This window comes from Salvia hispanica, chromosome 1 (assembly GCF_029641045.1).
Source record: "Salvia hispanica isolate PSC_SH4W2 chromosome 1, Shi_PSC_v1, whole genome shotgun sequence".
Lineage (NCBI taxonomy): Eukaryota > Viridiplantae > Streptophyta > Magnoliopsida > Lamiales > Lamiaceae > Salvia > Salvia hispanica.
Window position 1 is genome coordinate 10348072 of NC_142692.1, and position 16257 is coordinate 10364328.

At 35.1% G+C, this 16257-nt stretch overlaps 4 protein-coding genes across 12 annotated transcripts; all 4 read left to right on the plus strand.

The window, feature by feature from the left end:
- The first annotated feature begins 540 nt into the window (after positions 1-540).
- Positions 541-3643, plus strand: LOC148933218 (uncharacterized). 5 transcript variants are annotated; one of them, XM_089062450.1, is made up of 10 exons: positions 541-652; positions 889-939; positions 1307-1402; positions 1531-1944; positions 2018-2406; positions 2505-2604; positions 2712-2777; positions 2884-2973; positions 3047-3151; positions 3235-3643. In XM_089062450.1, the coding sequence occupies exons 1-10, from the start codon at positions 605-607 to the stop codon at positions 3541-3543; spliced, it is 1668 nt and encodes a 555-aa protein (XP_088918576.1). In that variant the 5' UTR covers positions 541-604; the 3' UTR covers positions 3544-3643. The 5 variants fall into 5 exon arrangements, with proteins under 5 accessions (XP_088918576.1, XP_088918577.1, XP_088918580.1 ...); XM_089062451.1 differs by having other exon boundaries at positions 2027-2406; XM_089062454.1 differs by lacking the exon at positions 889-939 and having other exon boundaries at positions 588-652.
- Positions 3644-5262: 1619 nt separating this feature from the next.
- On the plus strand, positions 5263-6033 carry LOC148933219 (kiwellin-like). Its single transcript, XM_089062457.1, has one exon. The coding sequence runs from the start codon at positions 5295-5297 to the stop codon at positions 5934-5936; it is 642 nt and encodes a 213-aa protein (XP_088918583.1). The 5' UTR covers positions 5263-5294; the 3' UTR covers positions 5937-6033.
- Positions 6034-6553: 520 nt separating this feature from the next.
- On the plus strand, positions 6554-11637 carry LOC148933220 (uncharacterized). Its single transcript, XM_089062456.1, has 15 exons — positions 6554-6832; positions 7295-7436; positions 7529-7640; positions 7738-7860; positions 8023-8127; positions 8573-8656; positions 8748-8863; positions 9237-9338; positions 9435-9548; positions 9667-9723; positions 10146-10212; positions 10386-10439; positions 10585-10659; positions 11121-11156; positions 11251-11637. Exons 2-15 carry the CDS (start codon positions 7417-7419, stop codon positions 11332-11334), a joined length of 1149 nt encoding a protein of 382 aa, XP_088918582.1. The 5' UTR covers positions 6554-6832; positions 7295-7416; the 3' UTR covers positions 11335-11637.
- Positions 11638-13205: 1568 nt separating this feature from the next.
- LOC148933221 (UDP-xylose transporter 1-like) lies at positions 13206-15469 on the plus strand. 5 transcript variants are annotated; one of them, XM_089070003.1, is made up of 8 exons: positions 13371-13446; positions 13648-13771; positions 13901-14085; positions 14154-14221; positions 14297-14429; positions 14505-14666; positions 14744-15010; positions 15284-15469. In XM_089070003.1, exons 1-8 carry the CDS (start codon positions 13444-13446, stop codon positions 15371-15373), a joined length of 1032 nt encoding a protein of 343 aa, XP_088926129.1. In that variant the 5' UTR covers positions 13371-13443; the 3' UTR covers positions 15374-15469. The 5 variants fall into 5 exon arrangements, with proteins under 5 accessions (XP_088926128.1, XP_088926126.1, XP_088926120.1 ...); XM_089070002.1 differs by lacking the exon at positions 13371-13446 and adding an exon at positions 13206-13307 and having other exon boundaries at positions 13651-13771; positions 14297-14666; XM_089070000.1 differs by lacking the exon at positions 13371-13446 and adding an exon at positions 13246-13307 and having other exon boundaries at positions 14297-14666.
- Positions 15470-16257: the final 788 nt, after the last annotated feature.

Here is a 16257-nt window from a genome sequence, read left to right on the forward strand (position 1 = left end):
AGAGCACAGATTGTAAATTTGGATACTACATCATACAGGACAACGAGATGACCAGAGTTATCAATCATTTGATTCATACTCCATCCATGTAGCAAGCTAATTCATTGACGAAAAAATAAAATATTAATTTTTACGTCTACTACATGAATTAGAGCAATACAACATTTTACATTCATTGACAATAAAATACACTTGACAAGTAAAGATTGAAGTATTTATTTGGTCCCGGAAATCCAGGGCAAATCTTGTGATATTTGTCCTTGCTACCACAAAATCAATGCAATTTCTTGTATGGTAGTAATTGGTAACAACTAACAACAATAATTACAATCTAAATCACTTCACAAAGAAGAAATCATACTCATAAACACCAAAGACAAAAAAGATTAAACAAAACTGCAAGTGCAAGCTACGCCACACCACAAACAATTTCTACACCCACCAGTCCACCACCACTCCTATCATTTTTTTTAATTAACCACCCCTTCACTCTCTCTGTCTGTCTTCCTAATCGTATATTTTATTTCTGGCTATATATAGTATAGTGTCCCTCTCTACTGCAACAAGAGACAGGTTGAATCTTTGGTTTTATAGTCCTCTGTTTATGGCTAGCCAGCATGATCATTTGTTAGCCAATCTTCCTTTGAAATACGTAAGTTTCATGCATTTTTACTTAATTTCAGTAACATTTTTCACCTTATATTATGTGTTTAAATGTGGTTGAGTCATTTTCCATGCACATGCCTCACCACCAATTCATTTTTTATATTCCACATTAAATCAGTCTCCCTTAAAAGTTTATTCTAAAACTGAAAAAAATAACTCATCTATCTTTTAACAATTGCTATTATCTCTTCGTACGGTTTAACTAACTGACTTGTGTTTCAGAGAAAAAGTAACTTTTATCGCCAAGAAAAAAAGGAAGAACTTGCAAGAGAGGTACCTGCCTATTTTGTAGGATCAATTTGTCATATTTCAGTCACACAAATACTTATATTTTGTGATGATTTGTGTAGTTAACCATTGAGATTAGTTATATGCATGTGCAGAATGTCAAAATTGATTGGTGCAGAATTGTACAGACCCATAAATGAACAATAGTACAAACATAGGTCATGGGTTGCCTTTGTAATTCTACCCACTTTATCAACAATCAACATGATTTTTTCCCATTGATTTACTACTCTTTACATGTTTCTATCCACTTACAAAGTAGAAAGTAGATTTCAATCAAAAACTTTCATGACTTAATATGCTTCAACTAGCAAGCTTATACAGAAATTACAAAGTTGAAACATTCTATAAGGTTTCTGCACTCCACAAAATGGTGCAAAAATGCTATGAAGATCGACTGCAGGCGCGTCCACAACATGACTCTGCTCTCAAAACTCTCTCTCCAAAAGTAAGTCTACTTCACTACAACATTTATGCTCTTCATGTCATATTATTCATATGTGTTTTGCATCAACTATTAGTAGTAGCCCAAACTCCATAATCCAAGAATGGATTCTGATCTGAAAAAGTTGACAGATGATAGAGCTACTTGATGAGTTAGCAATGGTGGAGAAAGAGATAAGTCGACTAGAGAATCAAATCAACTTGCTCAAAGCAGAACCAGAACACAACGTACGAGTCCATACACAACCAGCTTTGCAAGAATGGGAGCTTGCAAATCAGAGAAGCATCCAGCAGGAAGCACCACTTGCACAAGATCCCTGCAACATCAGCAAGAGGTCTAATGAGAAGGCGACGTCGTTTGAGATGAAGGCCCTCCATTTCATCACCAAGGCCATTAAAGGAGACTACAAGCTGAGTGACTTCACCCACAACGACAAAGCCATAAACTCAAAGAGATTCAAGGAAAACACAATAAACGATCAGAAGCCCTCCAAGAGAGGCCCTATGCTGAGGCGCCCCTCTCCATCGAGGCATCCAACACCAAAGGTGCAGTACAAAAATCTTGATCATAATAACTAAAGTTGTTTGTAGTTAAATAACTCAACTAATGCTGTTTCAGAGGGACCAGGCTCTTGTGATGTCAACTCCTTTGCATCCAGAGGAAGACAGCATCCACAAATGGTCACCAAACAAGCTATCTGAGAACATAATGAGGTGTCTCATCTTCATCTACTTGAGGCTGCTCCGGACGTCTAGAACTGTGGAACTAGAGAAGCCTATTGCTCGATCCACAGACTTCTCACTTAGCTTCAGGGCTGAAACAGCCTCGGCTGGCCTTGTCTTCCCAAAAGACTCGCGACAGCAAGATCCTTACGGAATCTTTGATTCCAAAGAATCTCTGATTAGGGATATAGGGCCTTACAAGAACTTGGTTAGATTCACATCAACCTCCATGGATCTCAAATGCATTCAGAATTCTGCCTCCATTCCTTTGTTCCAGAAATTGAAGTGAGTAACAAGATAAACTGATTTTTAAACTTATTGTCATCTTTTTTTATACTCCTGTGTACTAACTGATTCTTTTTACTTCATTTTTTTAAAAATAGGAATTTGATGGATGGTCTTGAGAAAGTGGATTTGAGGTTCTTGAGCCATAGACAGAAGCTAGCCTTCTGGATCAACATGTACAACGCTTGCATCATGCATGTATATAATACATACTCCTACCATTTACATACACTCAAATTGATCGATTAAATATATACATTCGTGTTTTGGATCTATGAACTTATAAAAAATACTTATTGATTTAGGGATATCTACAATATGGAATTTCCTCTGCTTCTAGCCCTGAGAAAATGCTTAAACTTATCAACCAGGTAATAAATGACACAAATCAATAAACACTTACTTTTTCATTTATAAGAAAACTTGAACTCATTTAAATGCGCTTATTTTCTTGTAAAAAACGTGTTGGGTAATCAGGCAAGTCTTAACATTGCTGGCAACTCAATCAACGCTCAAATGATCGAGCGCAGTATTCTAAGAAAACCAGCTAATTCACAAGAAAAACAGGTATTAGTAATTTTTCTCATGACACGTTCAAATCTTGATAATCTGATTGACAAACTTGTCATTTGTGCAATAGAATGTTGGTGGTAAAGAGATGATGCTTCACGACCTCTACGGCCTCAAATCCTCGGATCCAAACATCATATTCGCCTTATGCTGTGCCACTCGTTCTTCTCCAGCGGTAACTCACTTGGCGGTTGGTTAAATTTTTCTTCATTTTATGCATATATTTCTATTATGATCGTATTTATCGGCTATATGTAGGTGAAGATATACACAGCAGAGGGTGTCACAGGTGAACTAGAGCGATCGAAGCTGGAATATCTGCAAGCTTCGATAGTTGTGACAAGCACCAAAAAAATAGCACTTCCCGAGCTTCTGCTGCGGAATATGTTCGATTTCGGGCAAGACATGGGCTCGCTGGTGGAGTGGCTCTGCCAACAACTGCCGGCATCGGGGTCTCTCAGAAAATCGATCGTCGATTGCTTCAAGCAAGTTAATGGAGGCAGGGCGTCGGCCGCGGTGGAGATGTTGCCTTATGACTTTGAGTTTCAGTATTTGTTCTCTGTATGATGGATGCTATATTCAAGTTTAATTTTTTTGTATCTTTCAAATATAAATAATTGATGGGTAGAAAACATTACTAATATAGAATAAAATGATTTTTAAATAAGCATTTTTTCACTAATTTTGAATCCTTATCCATGTCGTTATTCGTTATCACTGGCAACTCTCAGTTGTTAAGACTAGACAAGTAGATGCTAGTATCTGTGGGCATTTGAACAAAGTGCTACAAAGAGCGATCAAATTCAGTGTGGATTATTTATGTGGAATATTGATAATTAACCCTTAATTTAATTAAAAAATTGATCATGTTGAAAATGATACATATGGCAATATTCTTTTGTTTGGGATGTATTTTGCCACTAAATTAGAAAGTTAGAACTAAAATGAAATTGGCGGCTACTCAATTGAATTATTCACATGTAAATAATATATGTTCAGATGTCACATTGAATTTCTTAGTATTTGGCGTAACTAAATGTCGATAGTGAATTCCATATCAGCATTAGCGGCACGCTGCCTACAAAAGTTACAAAAAAATGACTGTATTGAAAGAGAGATTTGAAATCATTATTCCAATTTTTATGTGGCTATGCATCCCAATCTACTTTTGCCAGTTTCATTTTTCAGTTTCTATCTATGCTACTCAGTACTTTTATTTTATTTGAAATTATTAGGATTCGCACGGTGTTTGTATTTCGTTAAAACTTTTTAGATAAATTCATTATTAATTTTGATTCATCGTTAGAATTTACTTCCTCCATCCATTAAAAATAAATAATCTTCCTCCATCCATTAAAAATAAATAATCTTCTGTAGCAAATTTTATATATTCTATTCAATTTTTATTATAAAACTAATATATAAAAAATGAGGTTTATATTCTTATTCTACTAACTTTTTACATTCATCTTCCTTTAATTTCCTTGAAACTCGTATTATTCAAAATAAAACATTTAATTCAATCAAATGTTTGGCTAAACTTTCTGAGGAAGACTATTAAAACTAAGAAAGACAATTTTCTATTAATTTTGAATTGATATTAGCGTTACTTGTAGTGACTACATATGCTAAAGTACGTTTTATGTAATGAAAATTAACTAAAAAGTCAATTGAGATTCTTATAGGCGCGAATTAAAATAAAAAATGAAAGTTTTAATCGCAGGCGGAGGAAGTAGTATATTGTATATATGTATCCACGCAGCCATTGTTGTCAGTAAGTACTTTGATAGTGAAAATTTAAGTAAATTATTATCAGTAGTAAGTATTTATAATTATAAATTTATACTCATGTGATATAAAGTAGTTGTCCGCACTATATAAGTCCATATCAACCTATCAAAATTTAACATAAAATTCCTCTCAAGTCGATTCCATATATTCTCCATACTCCTTTTGTTCCGTAGTAATAGAGTTATTGTTCCATAATAATGGAGTTATTTTGTCATTTTAGTACGTTCCATTATAGTATAATCATTTTTTTTTCTGGCAAAAGTCAACACATTTCTTCTCTCTTTACTCGATCTCTTACATTATTTTTCTTCATATCTATACCTTTTTTATTTCTTACTTATTTTCCTTTATTTAACTCACTTAACATAATTTTTTCTTAAATTATATGAGAAAAGGAAATACTTCAACTACGGTGGATGGAATACTAATGAGTAACAGTGAAATTATGGGTACTATATATAGGTACAAAGTCTAATCTCGTTTAGCCCTGGAGAAAACGTTATCGATAGAAAGAAACACATAACATAATGGCATACATAACACTTATAATCTCTCTTTCACTTTTCCTCTTTGCAGGAATGACCAATTTTACCCCTGGAAGTGCGCAATCTTCCTGCAATGGCCCATGCAAAACCCTAGACGACTGCGCCGGCCAATTAATCTGCATCAATGGGAAGTGCAGCGACGATCCAGACGTCGGAAGTCATACCTGTGGTGGTGGTGGCGGAGGAGGAGGGAAATGCAGTCCTTCCGGCACGCTTCACTGCGGTGGAAAATCGTACCCTCAGTACACATGCTCTCCGCCTATCTCCTCCTCCACAGCGGCGAAACTGACCTGGAACGACTTCAGCGAGGGCGGCGATGGCGGAGGTCCGTCGGAGTGCGACGATCGGTACCACGACAACAGCGAGAGCGTAGTGGCGCTGTCGACAGGGTGGTACGCCGGCGGGTCGAGGTGCGGGAAGCAGATTCGCATCGTAGCGCAAAACGGACGGAGCACGACAGCGAAGGTTGTGGACGAGTGCGATTCGAGGAACGGCTGCGATAAGGAACACGCGGGGCAGCCGCCCTGCGACAACAACATCGTTGACGGCTCAGATGCCGTGTGGAAGGCTCTGGGTCTCGATGTCGACGTTGGCGTCGTACCCGTTACCTGGTCCATGGCATGAACATCATCTACCTACTCATTTACCTATGTTAACTTATAAGTCATGTGTGTTGTACTCTAAATAAATTAACTCCTATTCTCTTGCTTCTGCTACACAACTTACCTCAATCTAAATACTGTTACACTATTCATAAAAAATTAAGATTATTCATAAAATTTGATAATTATCTTTCGACAGTTTTTTTGTTTTCTACTGATCATTATAATGAGATTAGAGTATAGGATAAAAAAAAGATGTTGAACCCATAAACATTAAGTGTTTTTTTACCAATCACTAGATCTACAATGCAAAACTTAAACCTGGACTCGGACAAAAGTAACAACTAATTAGATCTGGAAAACCCCAACTACCAATACCAAATCAAATTACGTACCTATATTTTAATTAATTATTTACTTGAGTAAACAAACCATACGAATTCAAGAAACAGTTCTCTATAAAAAAGGAAACAATGAAAGTAGTTTTGAAACTACTTGCACCATCTCCAAAAGGAAAACATAATTACTAAATATTTGAAAAAAATATATGCATAAATAAAATATGATGTGATTTTGAATTTGATTTGGAACGCCGACAGGACTCAACGACATTACTCAATGTAATTTCTTAAAACCACAGGGGTTACTTTGCAATAACTTCATCTCAGCTAATTTCCACCGGCATTCGCCAACCATATTCACCAATAACCACTCACGCCGATCTCTGGATTTCCCTGTCTCTCCCAACTCTACTTTCTTTTCTCTCTACAATCCCACATATTTCAATTTCGGACTTATATGATTAATTTGGTTCCTTTTTCTGAATAATATAGTATTTTCTGTTCAAATTTGTGTTTGTTTCTTATACATTTGGGGATTCTAGTGATCGATCTTTCACAAGGAGGCGGAGCTACGAAGGTATTGCGGCGTTTCCAGTGATAATTTTGGCTTGTTAGTGACACTTCAGTTTTCTACTGTATGTTTCCAAAAAGAAGCTTGGGTTTTAGATTTATGTCATCCGTAATGCTACTACGACTCTGGAAAATCAACATTAAGATCAGTGTCGAGCGTGTTTATGTAACTCTATCTATTAGTTTCTGATACCGCCGAAAGTGGAACGTACTGCGGCAGTTGCTTTTTGGAGCAGTTCCCGAAAAAATGGAAACTTGAGCAATGCTGTTGTTTTGTTGTCATATTAGGCTGTAAATGAGCATTTGAAGTTACTGCTTTTTGGTGATTTTATGTTCATTTCATCTACCCCGCTCAGGAAAACTGCTAAATGATTGGAAATGGTATTAAGGAAGTAGTTACTGAGCAGGAAATGGGAATATAATATGAAGTTTAAGAATCTCATATGATGCAAAATTTGATGCTTTGTAGGAATCTATGGTATGGAGCAAATTCGAGTTATTGAAGAGGCAACTTCAATAAATTCTGCTTGAGTTTCTTAAAAAACTGTTTTTTGCCTTACCAAACTTGAGTTGAGCGACTCTATCATCATCATGGGAACCTCACATCGCAGGTTTGTATGTACGCTGTTGCTCTACAGAGTTGTATAAACTGATACATCTGATAAATGGGGTCATTTAAATTTTATTTTATTTGCATTCGCAGTGGGATATTAAGGAGATCAAATGACACTGCCCGACTTCTATTAACAACAATCATGGGAATGGTCTTGGGATATTTTATAGGTGTTTCATTTCCATCTGTTTACTTAAGTAAGGTATGATCTGAATATCTGAGTAACTTGCTCAATGAAAATGTTTGTCACCAATTAGGTTCATTATACTCCATCCTTCTTGTTTGTCTTCGGCTGGCAGATTAATCTACCTTCAAGTTTAATGACATCTCTTGACATGGCCTTAAATGATGATCCTCATAGTTCTACTAGTCGCAGTTTACCTGAAAACCTTGCTACCGGAAGTACTCCTTTGACAACTAAGGTCTGTCTTTTGCTAATATGTCATTTCGTATTCCTGTCTCTTGTTTTTCCCCTGATTGTTTAACATAAACCTGCTGCAACTGCACTATCTACTCTTATATGTTTGGCTTTAATATTTATGTGAGGTATTTTTATATAAAACCACCATCCTTTTGGATCTCAGATATATGTTCCTACAAATCCCCGTGGTGCAGAGTCTTTGCCACCAGGAATCGTTGTCTCAGAATCTGACCTTTATCTTCGGAGATTATGGGGTGACCCTAATGAGGTAATGAATAAGTGGAAATGATTATAGCCCAAACACTCTGAATGAATCTGTGTTTTTTCTTGATATTTATCTCACCAGGATGTGTGATCAGTTACCAGTAATATATATTGGAGTATGTAATATGTTTAATTTTGAACACATGGAGCATTTAGATTCTCACAGTCGTAGGTGGCTTCAGTATTTGTTGAATTAACTAACTTAATAATGGCTGTTGCAAACTTGCAGCATGGGATTAATTGGTGGATTACTGCTGATGGATTCACTAATTATATGTTTCCTGATCTTAATGCAGTTTGTTGACTGGAGTTATTAGTATTGGTGTGCTATAATTGTCAATAGTAGGTGCATTAGCATATATGTACCACATCAAAAACTTTTTATATATATCTTGCATGAGATTTTATGCAATATGAGTGTGCTTACATCTACATTCTGGAATTCTCAGGATCTGGAAAGGAAGCCAAAGTACCTAGTGACATTTACAGTTGGTTTTGAACAAATGAACCGTATTGATGCAACAATTAAAAAGGTTACTTTAGAATGTTATATTATGCTATAAACAGTCTTTTCTTACCCCAGAGAGCAATTATATCAAATTTGGTTTTGTTATAATTCTGTAGTTCTCGGAGGATTTTCAAATACTGCTTTTCCATTATGATGGTCGAGCCAGTGACTGGGATCAATTTGAGTGGTCACGCCGTGCCATACATGTCAGTGCAAGAAAACAAACAAAGTGGTAATAATCTTCAGGTTTATGCTACATTCTGGGCCTTTTCTATTATGATTCCGTGCCTGTTTATTTTCGTGTATAACCTATGAGGCGTGTTTTGAAGGTTTAGGTTCCACACTTTATACTAGAATAACATGTTTCTTGGTGCCTATACTCAGTTTAAATGTCTTGCTGACTAATTCACTATCAAATTTGTAACCTGGTTCTACAGAGGATTTTGAAACGGCTTTGCTGAAATTCAAGCTGATTACATCATGTTAATTCATTTTTAGACACATAATAAAATTAAGAATCTTATATGGACTTATCTTGTTTTTCTGGAGTATTAGAATAACTTTCTCCACCTTTATCAAGTTCTGAATGTTGCCGGCCTTTACAGGTGGTACGCAAAGAGATTTTTACACCCAGATGTTGTATCAGCTTATGATTACATTTTCATTTGGGATGAAGATCTTGGAGTTGAACACTTCAATGCTGATAAGTAATAATCTTTTTCTGTTTTATAAAAACATAAGGTCATGTGTTTTATATGACAATATTTTCCTATCAATTTATCTGGTACTTCTCCACTTACTAGGTATATTCAATTGGTTAAAAAACATGGTTTAGAGATTTCCCAACCAGGTCTTGAACCCAACAATGGACTTACATGGCAGATGACTAAGAGGAGAGGTGACAGAGAAGTCCACAAGTAAGTCCACCGATTAACAGTTTAAACCCCACCTCTCCCACCCTTTCTTTCTACCTCAACCTCCTTCCTTTGAAAGAGAAGATATTCATTTTTCAAATGTGAATTGATTGATTGACAGGGATACAGAGGAGAAACCAGGCTGGTGCAGTGATCCGCGCTTGCCTCCATGTGCAGCGTGCGTAGTTTCCTCCATGATGTGTTTCTGTATTTCTTTTCTTTCTGCATTTTTATATGCATGCACTGGGTACTTGTCTGTCTGGAATTCCTGTGGAATACCATCAACTGAGATATCTTGTATACCAAATTGCTATTTAAGGGAATAATTTCTATATAGATAGTGCTCGGGCATTGTCTTTGACAATTATGTTATGGTGCTATTAAGTGAGAAGGATAGGGTGCCTCTTAATTCGAGAACATGCCTCGCTATATACAATCTGTGAAGGGTTTAAGCTTTGACCTCTCCTTGCACCATTTGTTAATTTTCACGATCCATATGGATTTACATCTTTATAGATCTTCAGTTTTTATATTAACTCGTAACCTAGACACTTTCAGCTGGAAAATGCACTAGAGTAATCATAATTTACCGTATTGCAGCTTTGTAGAAATCATGGCTCCAGTATTTTCTCGTGAAGCATGGAGATGTGTTTGGCATATGATCCAGGTGTTTATCAAATTTGGAGAAATGGAGAATACCACTCCTCCATTCAAGTCTTTCCCACATATATAAATATATCTTAGAGCTTATCACATTGCCCTTATTTTTTAGTATTTTTTTATGTCAATGTTTGATGTATAGCTATTTAACTATTACCCTTTACAATCTTATACTTGCAGAATGATTTGGTACATGGATGGGGATTGGATTTTGCATTAAGAAGATGTGCAGATGTTAGTTTCAATCTCTCTCTCTATGTGTCAGGGGCATTAGCTCCTCTATTTTCTCGCTTTCTATTGAGTTTGCTTTTGGACATGGGTGAGTTCCCAATTTCCACCACCTAGGTCAAAACCTTCTCACTTCAGCTCTGCCCTGCAGCCTGCACATGAAAAAATTGGTGTTGTTGACTCGCAATGGATTGTCCATCAAGTAATTCCGTCACTTGGAAATCAGGTTAGAGATCAACACCTCGCTAACAGCTAAATCTTCCAACCTACTTGCTGGTTCTGTCCATCAAAATCATTTTCTTGAATCTAATGGTGTATTTGAGCTCTAATAGTTTGTTGTACCATCACATTGAACTATTATTTCTATTCACTAGAGATAAGTTTGATAAGGACATTACTTGTTTTTATGTGTGGGAGTTAGAAAGTGACCAGAGTTTGACGCTTAATAGTTTTGGATTTGATAATTGAATTGACAGTCAATCAGGCTTTCAAATGTTTAGGATGTGTGGAATGCTTTGCTCTAAATATTTGTCATTGATGATGATTAAATCCTCTCTACCTCGCCATTGTTGATGAGCAATAGTTACCTGGCCTTCATTGGATGTTACATATTCTACATCATTCTTGTACTACTTAGAATATTCTATGGAAGTTCCACTAAAGCCAAATTTCTTAAAAAATCCACAGGGACAGACTGTTGATGGAAAAGCTCCATGGCAAGGGGTATGTACATCCAGAACTATGTATATCTTGGTTTGAGTATGATATAATCTTTGCAGTGCTTCAATCCATTCCTGTTCTGTTCATCCTATCATAGGTGCGACAGAGATGCAGAAACGAATGGAAGATTTTTCAGGATCGGCTTTCTACTGCAGACAAGGCATACTTTTCCCAGCTGTAGAATAATGTGACGGATGGCTCTATAGTGTGTATATTGCATGGCATTTCCCTTTACTTCCTATCATCCCGAGTGTTGTTTTGTAGCTTTATTCTTTCTGTGAGATGCAGCTTTTCGCGAGGCGTAGATTAGCCACGTTAAGATTAGTGTAAATCATCATTGGATGATGTTTAAATAGCGGATTTTAGGAGCTGGTACGTAGATTTGTCTACTTGAATTCTTGTTCAAGTGCTCTTCTATGTTTCTATTCCAGTGTGAACTTCAAACTATTATTAATATTATTTATATTATTTATTAGGTATCAAATGGAGCTAGATCGATGCTAAACGATCCTTTATTTTCTACTTATATTAAAACAACGCATAAATTTTTTTTCGTACGCATCACATCATTGAAGTATCAAATTTTTATTGTATGCATAAATAAATTAAACATGATCTCAAAATACAATACTACAGCAGTATGTGTATTTTGACACCTTTTCTGTTGTTTTATCACCGTGTTGAAGTATACATAAAAAGTATTTGAAAATATAGTTATGATTATTACAAAGTTATTATTGTTTATAGTTAAAAAACATTGCATATATTTACATTATGATTATTGCTTGTAAATTTAAAGGTGTTTCACAAAAAAAGGGAAAACAAGGTGGTAAGGGAAAAATGGTAACAAGGTGACCTCGATTTTTATTGTGGGTGATTATCACTCTACTACTTGATTTAGAAAATTCGATTCCACATTTACTTCACTTCAAGATTATATAAAATCTAAATTATGAAATTCTATATTTGTAAAATGCTTTTAAGATTTATATAACGCCAATTCGTACTATTTTTTATATTATAACTCCAGAAGCACTTAAATGGATCCCATAACCATTCAAGTCTTCAAAGTTGGAGAATCTTTAACCGGCTTTTCATTTCGTGATTACCTTTAAGAAGGTGCAATTATAGAAACTGCAAAACCAAAAGCTAAAAAGTGAAATAAAAAAGGTTATATGATCATTTCTTAAAAAAAAGGGGTACATGATCATCTATTCACATTAACAGTTTCTTAATCCTATCTAGTATTGATTAATAAATTAAATGATGGCTTACTAAATTATTAATAACCCCTTAATTATATTCTCATTATAATAAATTATAATTAATTGAAGATGGCAGACATCCCAACGCAAGTGTCACTCTTTAATTAATATACTACTAGTTCTATGTAGCAATTTGGGATCACGATCCCACCATCCACATAATATGACATAATGTAAATCATACACAAAATATAAAAAACCAATAATTTCGAATATAGAAGTATGGGTTTAACTCCCATAGCATTCCAAAAAAAAATAACTCCAATGTCATTTTCGCGAACGTTGTGGGGTAAGATTAAAGTTCATATAACATCTCACCAAACAACAAGAGTTTTTGTAAGGTTTTGTCAACATTTTCCTTATACACAAACAAACTACTCCGATTTCACCTTCCTATCTTCCGTGCCAAGACTATACACATCTATACTCTATATTAATATAAATGTTAGTTAGCATTAGCAACATCTTTTGAGAATATATATGTTAGTTAGCAACATTAATAATGCACAATTCAGACACCAGCTTCATTGCACGGTATCCATATGCTAATTAGTATAATCATGTAGACATAGCAAAATTAGCCAAAATCTACAATTTAAGGATAATTTTATATTTGTTTCTATATATAATTATCACATACTGTTAATTTCAAGATCTTGAATGAATGATGGGCTAAGTAACCTTATGAATGATAAATCAAAAGGTCTACCCTTTGCTTAAAATGGTCGTTAATAATGGCAAAGCCAACAATAGCCGTATCAAACAACCTTGGCAACAACCACATGGCAATATATAAGATAATAATATAAGCCAACTCTCCTTTCTTCTTCATTCTACTACAAGTCTCTCTCTATCTCTCTCTCACTCTCTCTATTGGAGAGCACAAGAGGTTTGGCTCTAACTTTATCTTGCACATCTCATACTATATATGTTGTAAAATCATATATTGCCCTCATCCCACTTAAATGATTTTAATTGTCACATGAAAGATTGATTAACTTGGGATTCCAGATCAATTAGGCCACATGGTTTGTAATTCCCTTGTCACTAAACTTTTACTAAATGTGCGCTTTCCAATAAATATTTCACTTAATGTGAATGTGAATGACCTCCAGCAAAAAAAAAGAGAGAAGGAAATATGGTCTTTTATATTAAAGTTATCTGCATAGCTAATAACTTTGTTTTCATGAAAAAAATTTGGTCTATTTTTTTTTGGGTGATCTCCATAGAAGATGGGGGAGATGTCGAACAACCAATTGGGAGTGATCGGTGCACTGTTCCTCTCTGTGGCGTCGTCCGTCTCCATTGTCATCTGCAACAAGGCCTTGATGAGCAATCTTGGTTTCCAATTTGGTATGTGAAAACTTCATAAGCAATAGTAATATAGATTAGCATGGTCTACAACTTTATTATTTCATAGAACATGTAGACAAATTTCCATGAAAATGAACAAATAGATCAACTACTTTTCATTTGTTGTAGCCACAACACTTACCAGTTGGCATCTGATGGTAACATATTGCACTCTGCACGTTGCGTCACGCCTAAATTTCTTCGAAAACAAGACAATTGACATGAAGACAGTGATGCTCTTTGGCATTCTGAATGGCATCTCCATCGGATTCCTCAACCTCAGCTTGGGATTCAACTCCATTGGCTTCTATCAGGTTCTTGATCAATTCTTGCTTAAAACACCAATCATGTTGATGTGATGACACTCATTCTAATGATGCAGATGACAAAACTGGCCATAATTCCTTTCACGGTCATGTTGGAAACTCTGTTCCTCAAGAAGCAATTCAGGTTAGTGAAACTGACTCACAAAATGATCTCAACACTGACTGATATATTATGTATATGTCTATTGTGGGCATGCAGTGACAAGATCAAGATCTCTTTGTCAATACTACTACTTGGAGTTGGCATTGCATCTGTGACCGATCTTCAGCTAAACCTCGTTGGAACCATTCTGTCGCTCATAGCCATCCTAACAACTTGCATTAGCCAAATTGTGTGTATATATCTTAACTTCTTAAATATCTCATCATATTATATATCTGTCAGTTACTCACAAATCCCTTTACAGTTGACAAACACAATACAGAAGAGGCTAAATGTGTCATCGACTCAGCTTCTGTATCAGTCATCTCCATTCCAAGCAGCCATTCTATTCGTCATCGGCCCCTTCTTGGACCAGTGCCTCACCGGACAGAACGTGTTTGCCTACACATACTCCCCCAGTGTCATGGTATCTATCAAGAAAACCAACACTTACAATAATAGCAAGAATACTAGTAGTAGTAAATTTTGAGATGATTGATGCAGGTTTTCATATTGCTGTCATGCTTGATTGCTGTGTTTGTGAACTTCAGCACATTCTTGGTGATAGGCAAGACTTCTCCTGTTACATATCAGGTTTTGGGGCATCTTAAGACATGCCTTGTTCTTGGATTTGGATATACTCTTTTGCATGATCCATTCACTGCAAGGAACATCTTTGGCATACTTGTTGCCATGGTTGGGATGGGATTATATTCTTACATCTGCACTCTTGAAACCAAGAAGAAGCACACCCCTTCTCTCTCCTCTCAGGTAAGTAATATACATACATAAGCAACTATGATTCTTGTCTCAATTTTTCTACAAATACTTTGATGAGTTTGTTTGATATGATGGTGTTAGAGTTATTTTTTTCTCATCTTGATGAGTTTGACAGTGTCAAGTTTTGTTAAATGATGATAGTAAAGGCCAACAAACTTATAATTGACAGTTCAGCTCATTTGTGCCATAGTTTTTTTATCCGGGCTTTAATCATTTTTCAGAAGATAAAGTTAATCATAATTTTATTCATTTTGTTTGTCTCAGGTTAAAGAGAGGGAAAGCACAAAGCTGTTAGTGAGCCATCTAGACAAAGAGTCTAAATTTCAATTGTTTAAAATAGAGGCCCATGCCTGATTTTCGGTTTATCAAACTTTTCTTAATTTTCTCCTTTCTTTCAGGTTAAACATTTTGGTTATTTTTAATTAATAAGATTCCATGGTTAACGTTCAATTAGCCCTTTTATTGGGGTCAATTAAACACAAACGAGAAGTCTTTATCATAATAAAAATTACTCCGTGATAGTAGGAATCTTAGCATCAAAAGCAAGTATACTAGTTAAATACTAGTAATAAAATTATACTTAATGTATGCTGGTTCCGAATTTATTAGATGAAACATTTCAGACGAATTTTGTAATTATATGGGAAATGTTAATGCATTTCAAGAAAACAGAAAGGGCATATTTGCACGTTGCTCATCAACCACCTCTACCAAACTATAGTGTGCAACATAAATTTTAATAAAATATTAGGTTAATAAAAACTGTCGCATTCAAAATAAATAATGGACTTAGATGGTAGATTATATGCATGAACTTGATAAACATATAAGTGAGTAACAATTTTTACATTTATTATTACTATTTTCTACTATTAACTTACTTTAGTCAGAACTTACTTACAGTTCAAACTAATCTTTCTTGAGTTACATAAATGATTACCAAATTAAGCTATTGTATCAAATTAGTTACTGAAGTTTGATTTGTTATAAAATAGGAGTACTAACTTTTTACTTATTATTATGTGTAGTTTAATTCTAAATTTTTAAAATGCTGTATATATATTTTCTCTTCATGTTAATTTTATAAACTATTTATAATTCTCTATATTCCATGCAACTGACTATATTCTCTGATACTACTTACTATTTAAATTATAGTAGTAGTTTAAGAAACCACGCACTACATGTTTTCGATACCGATCTAATTGATAGTGAATATTGTTATTTCCAGTAACTTA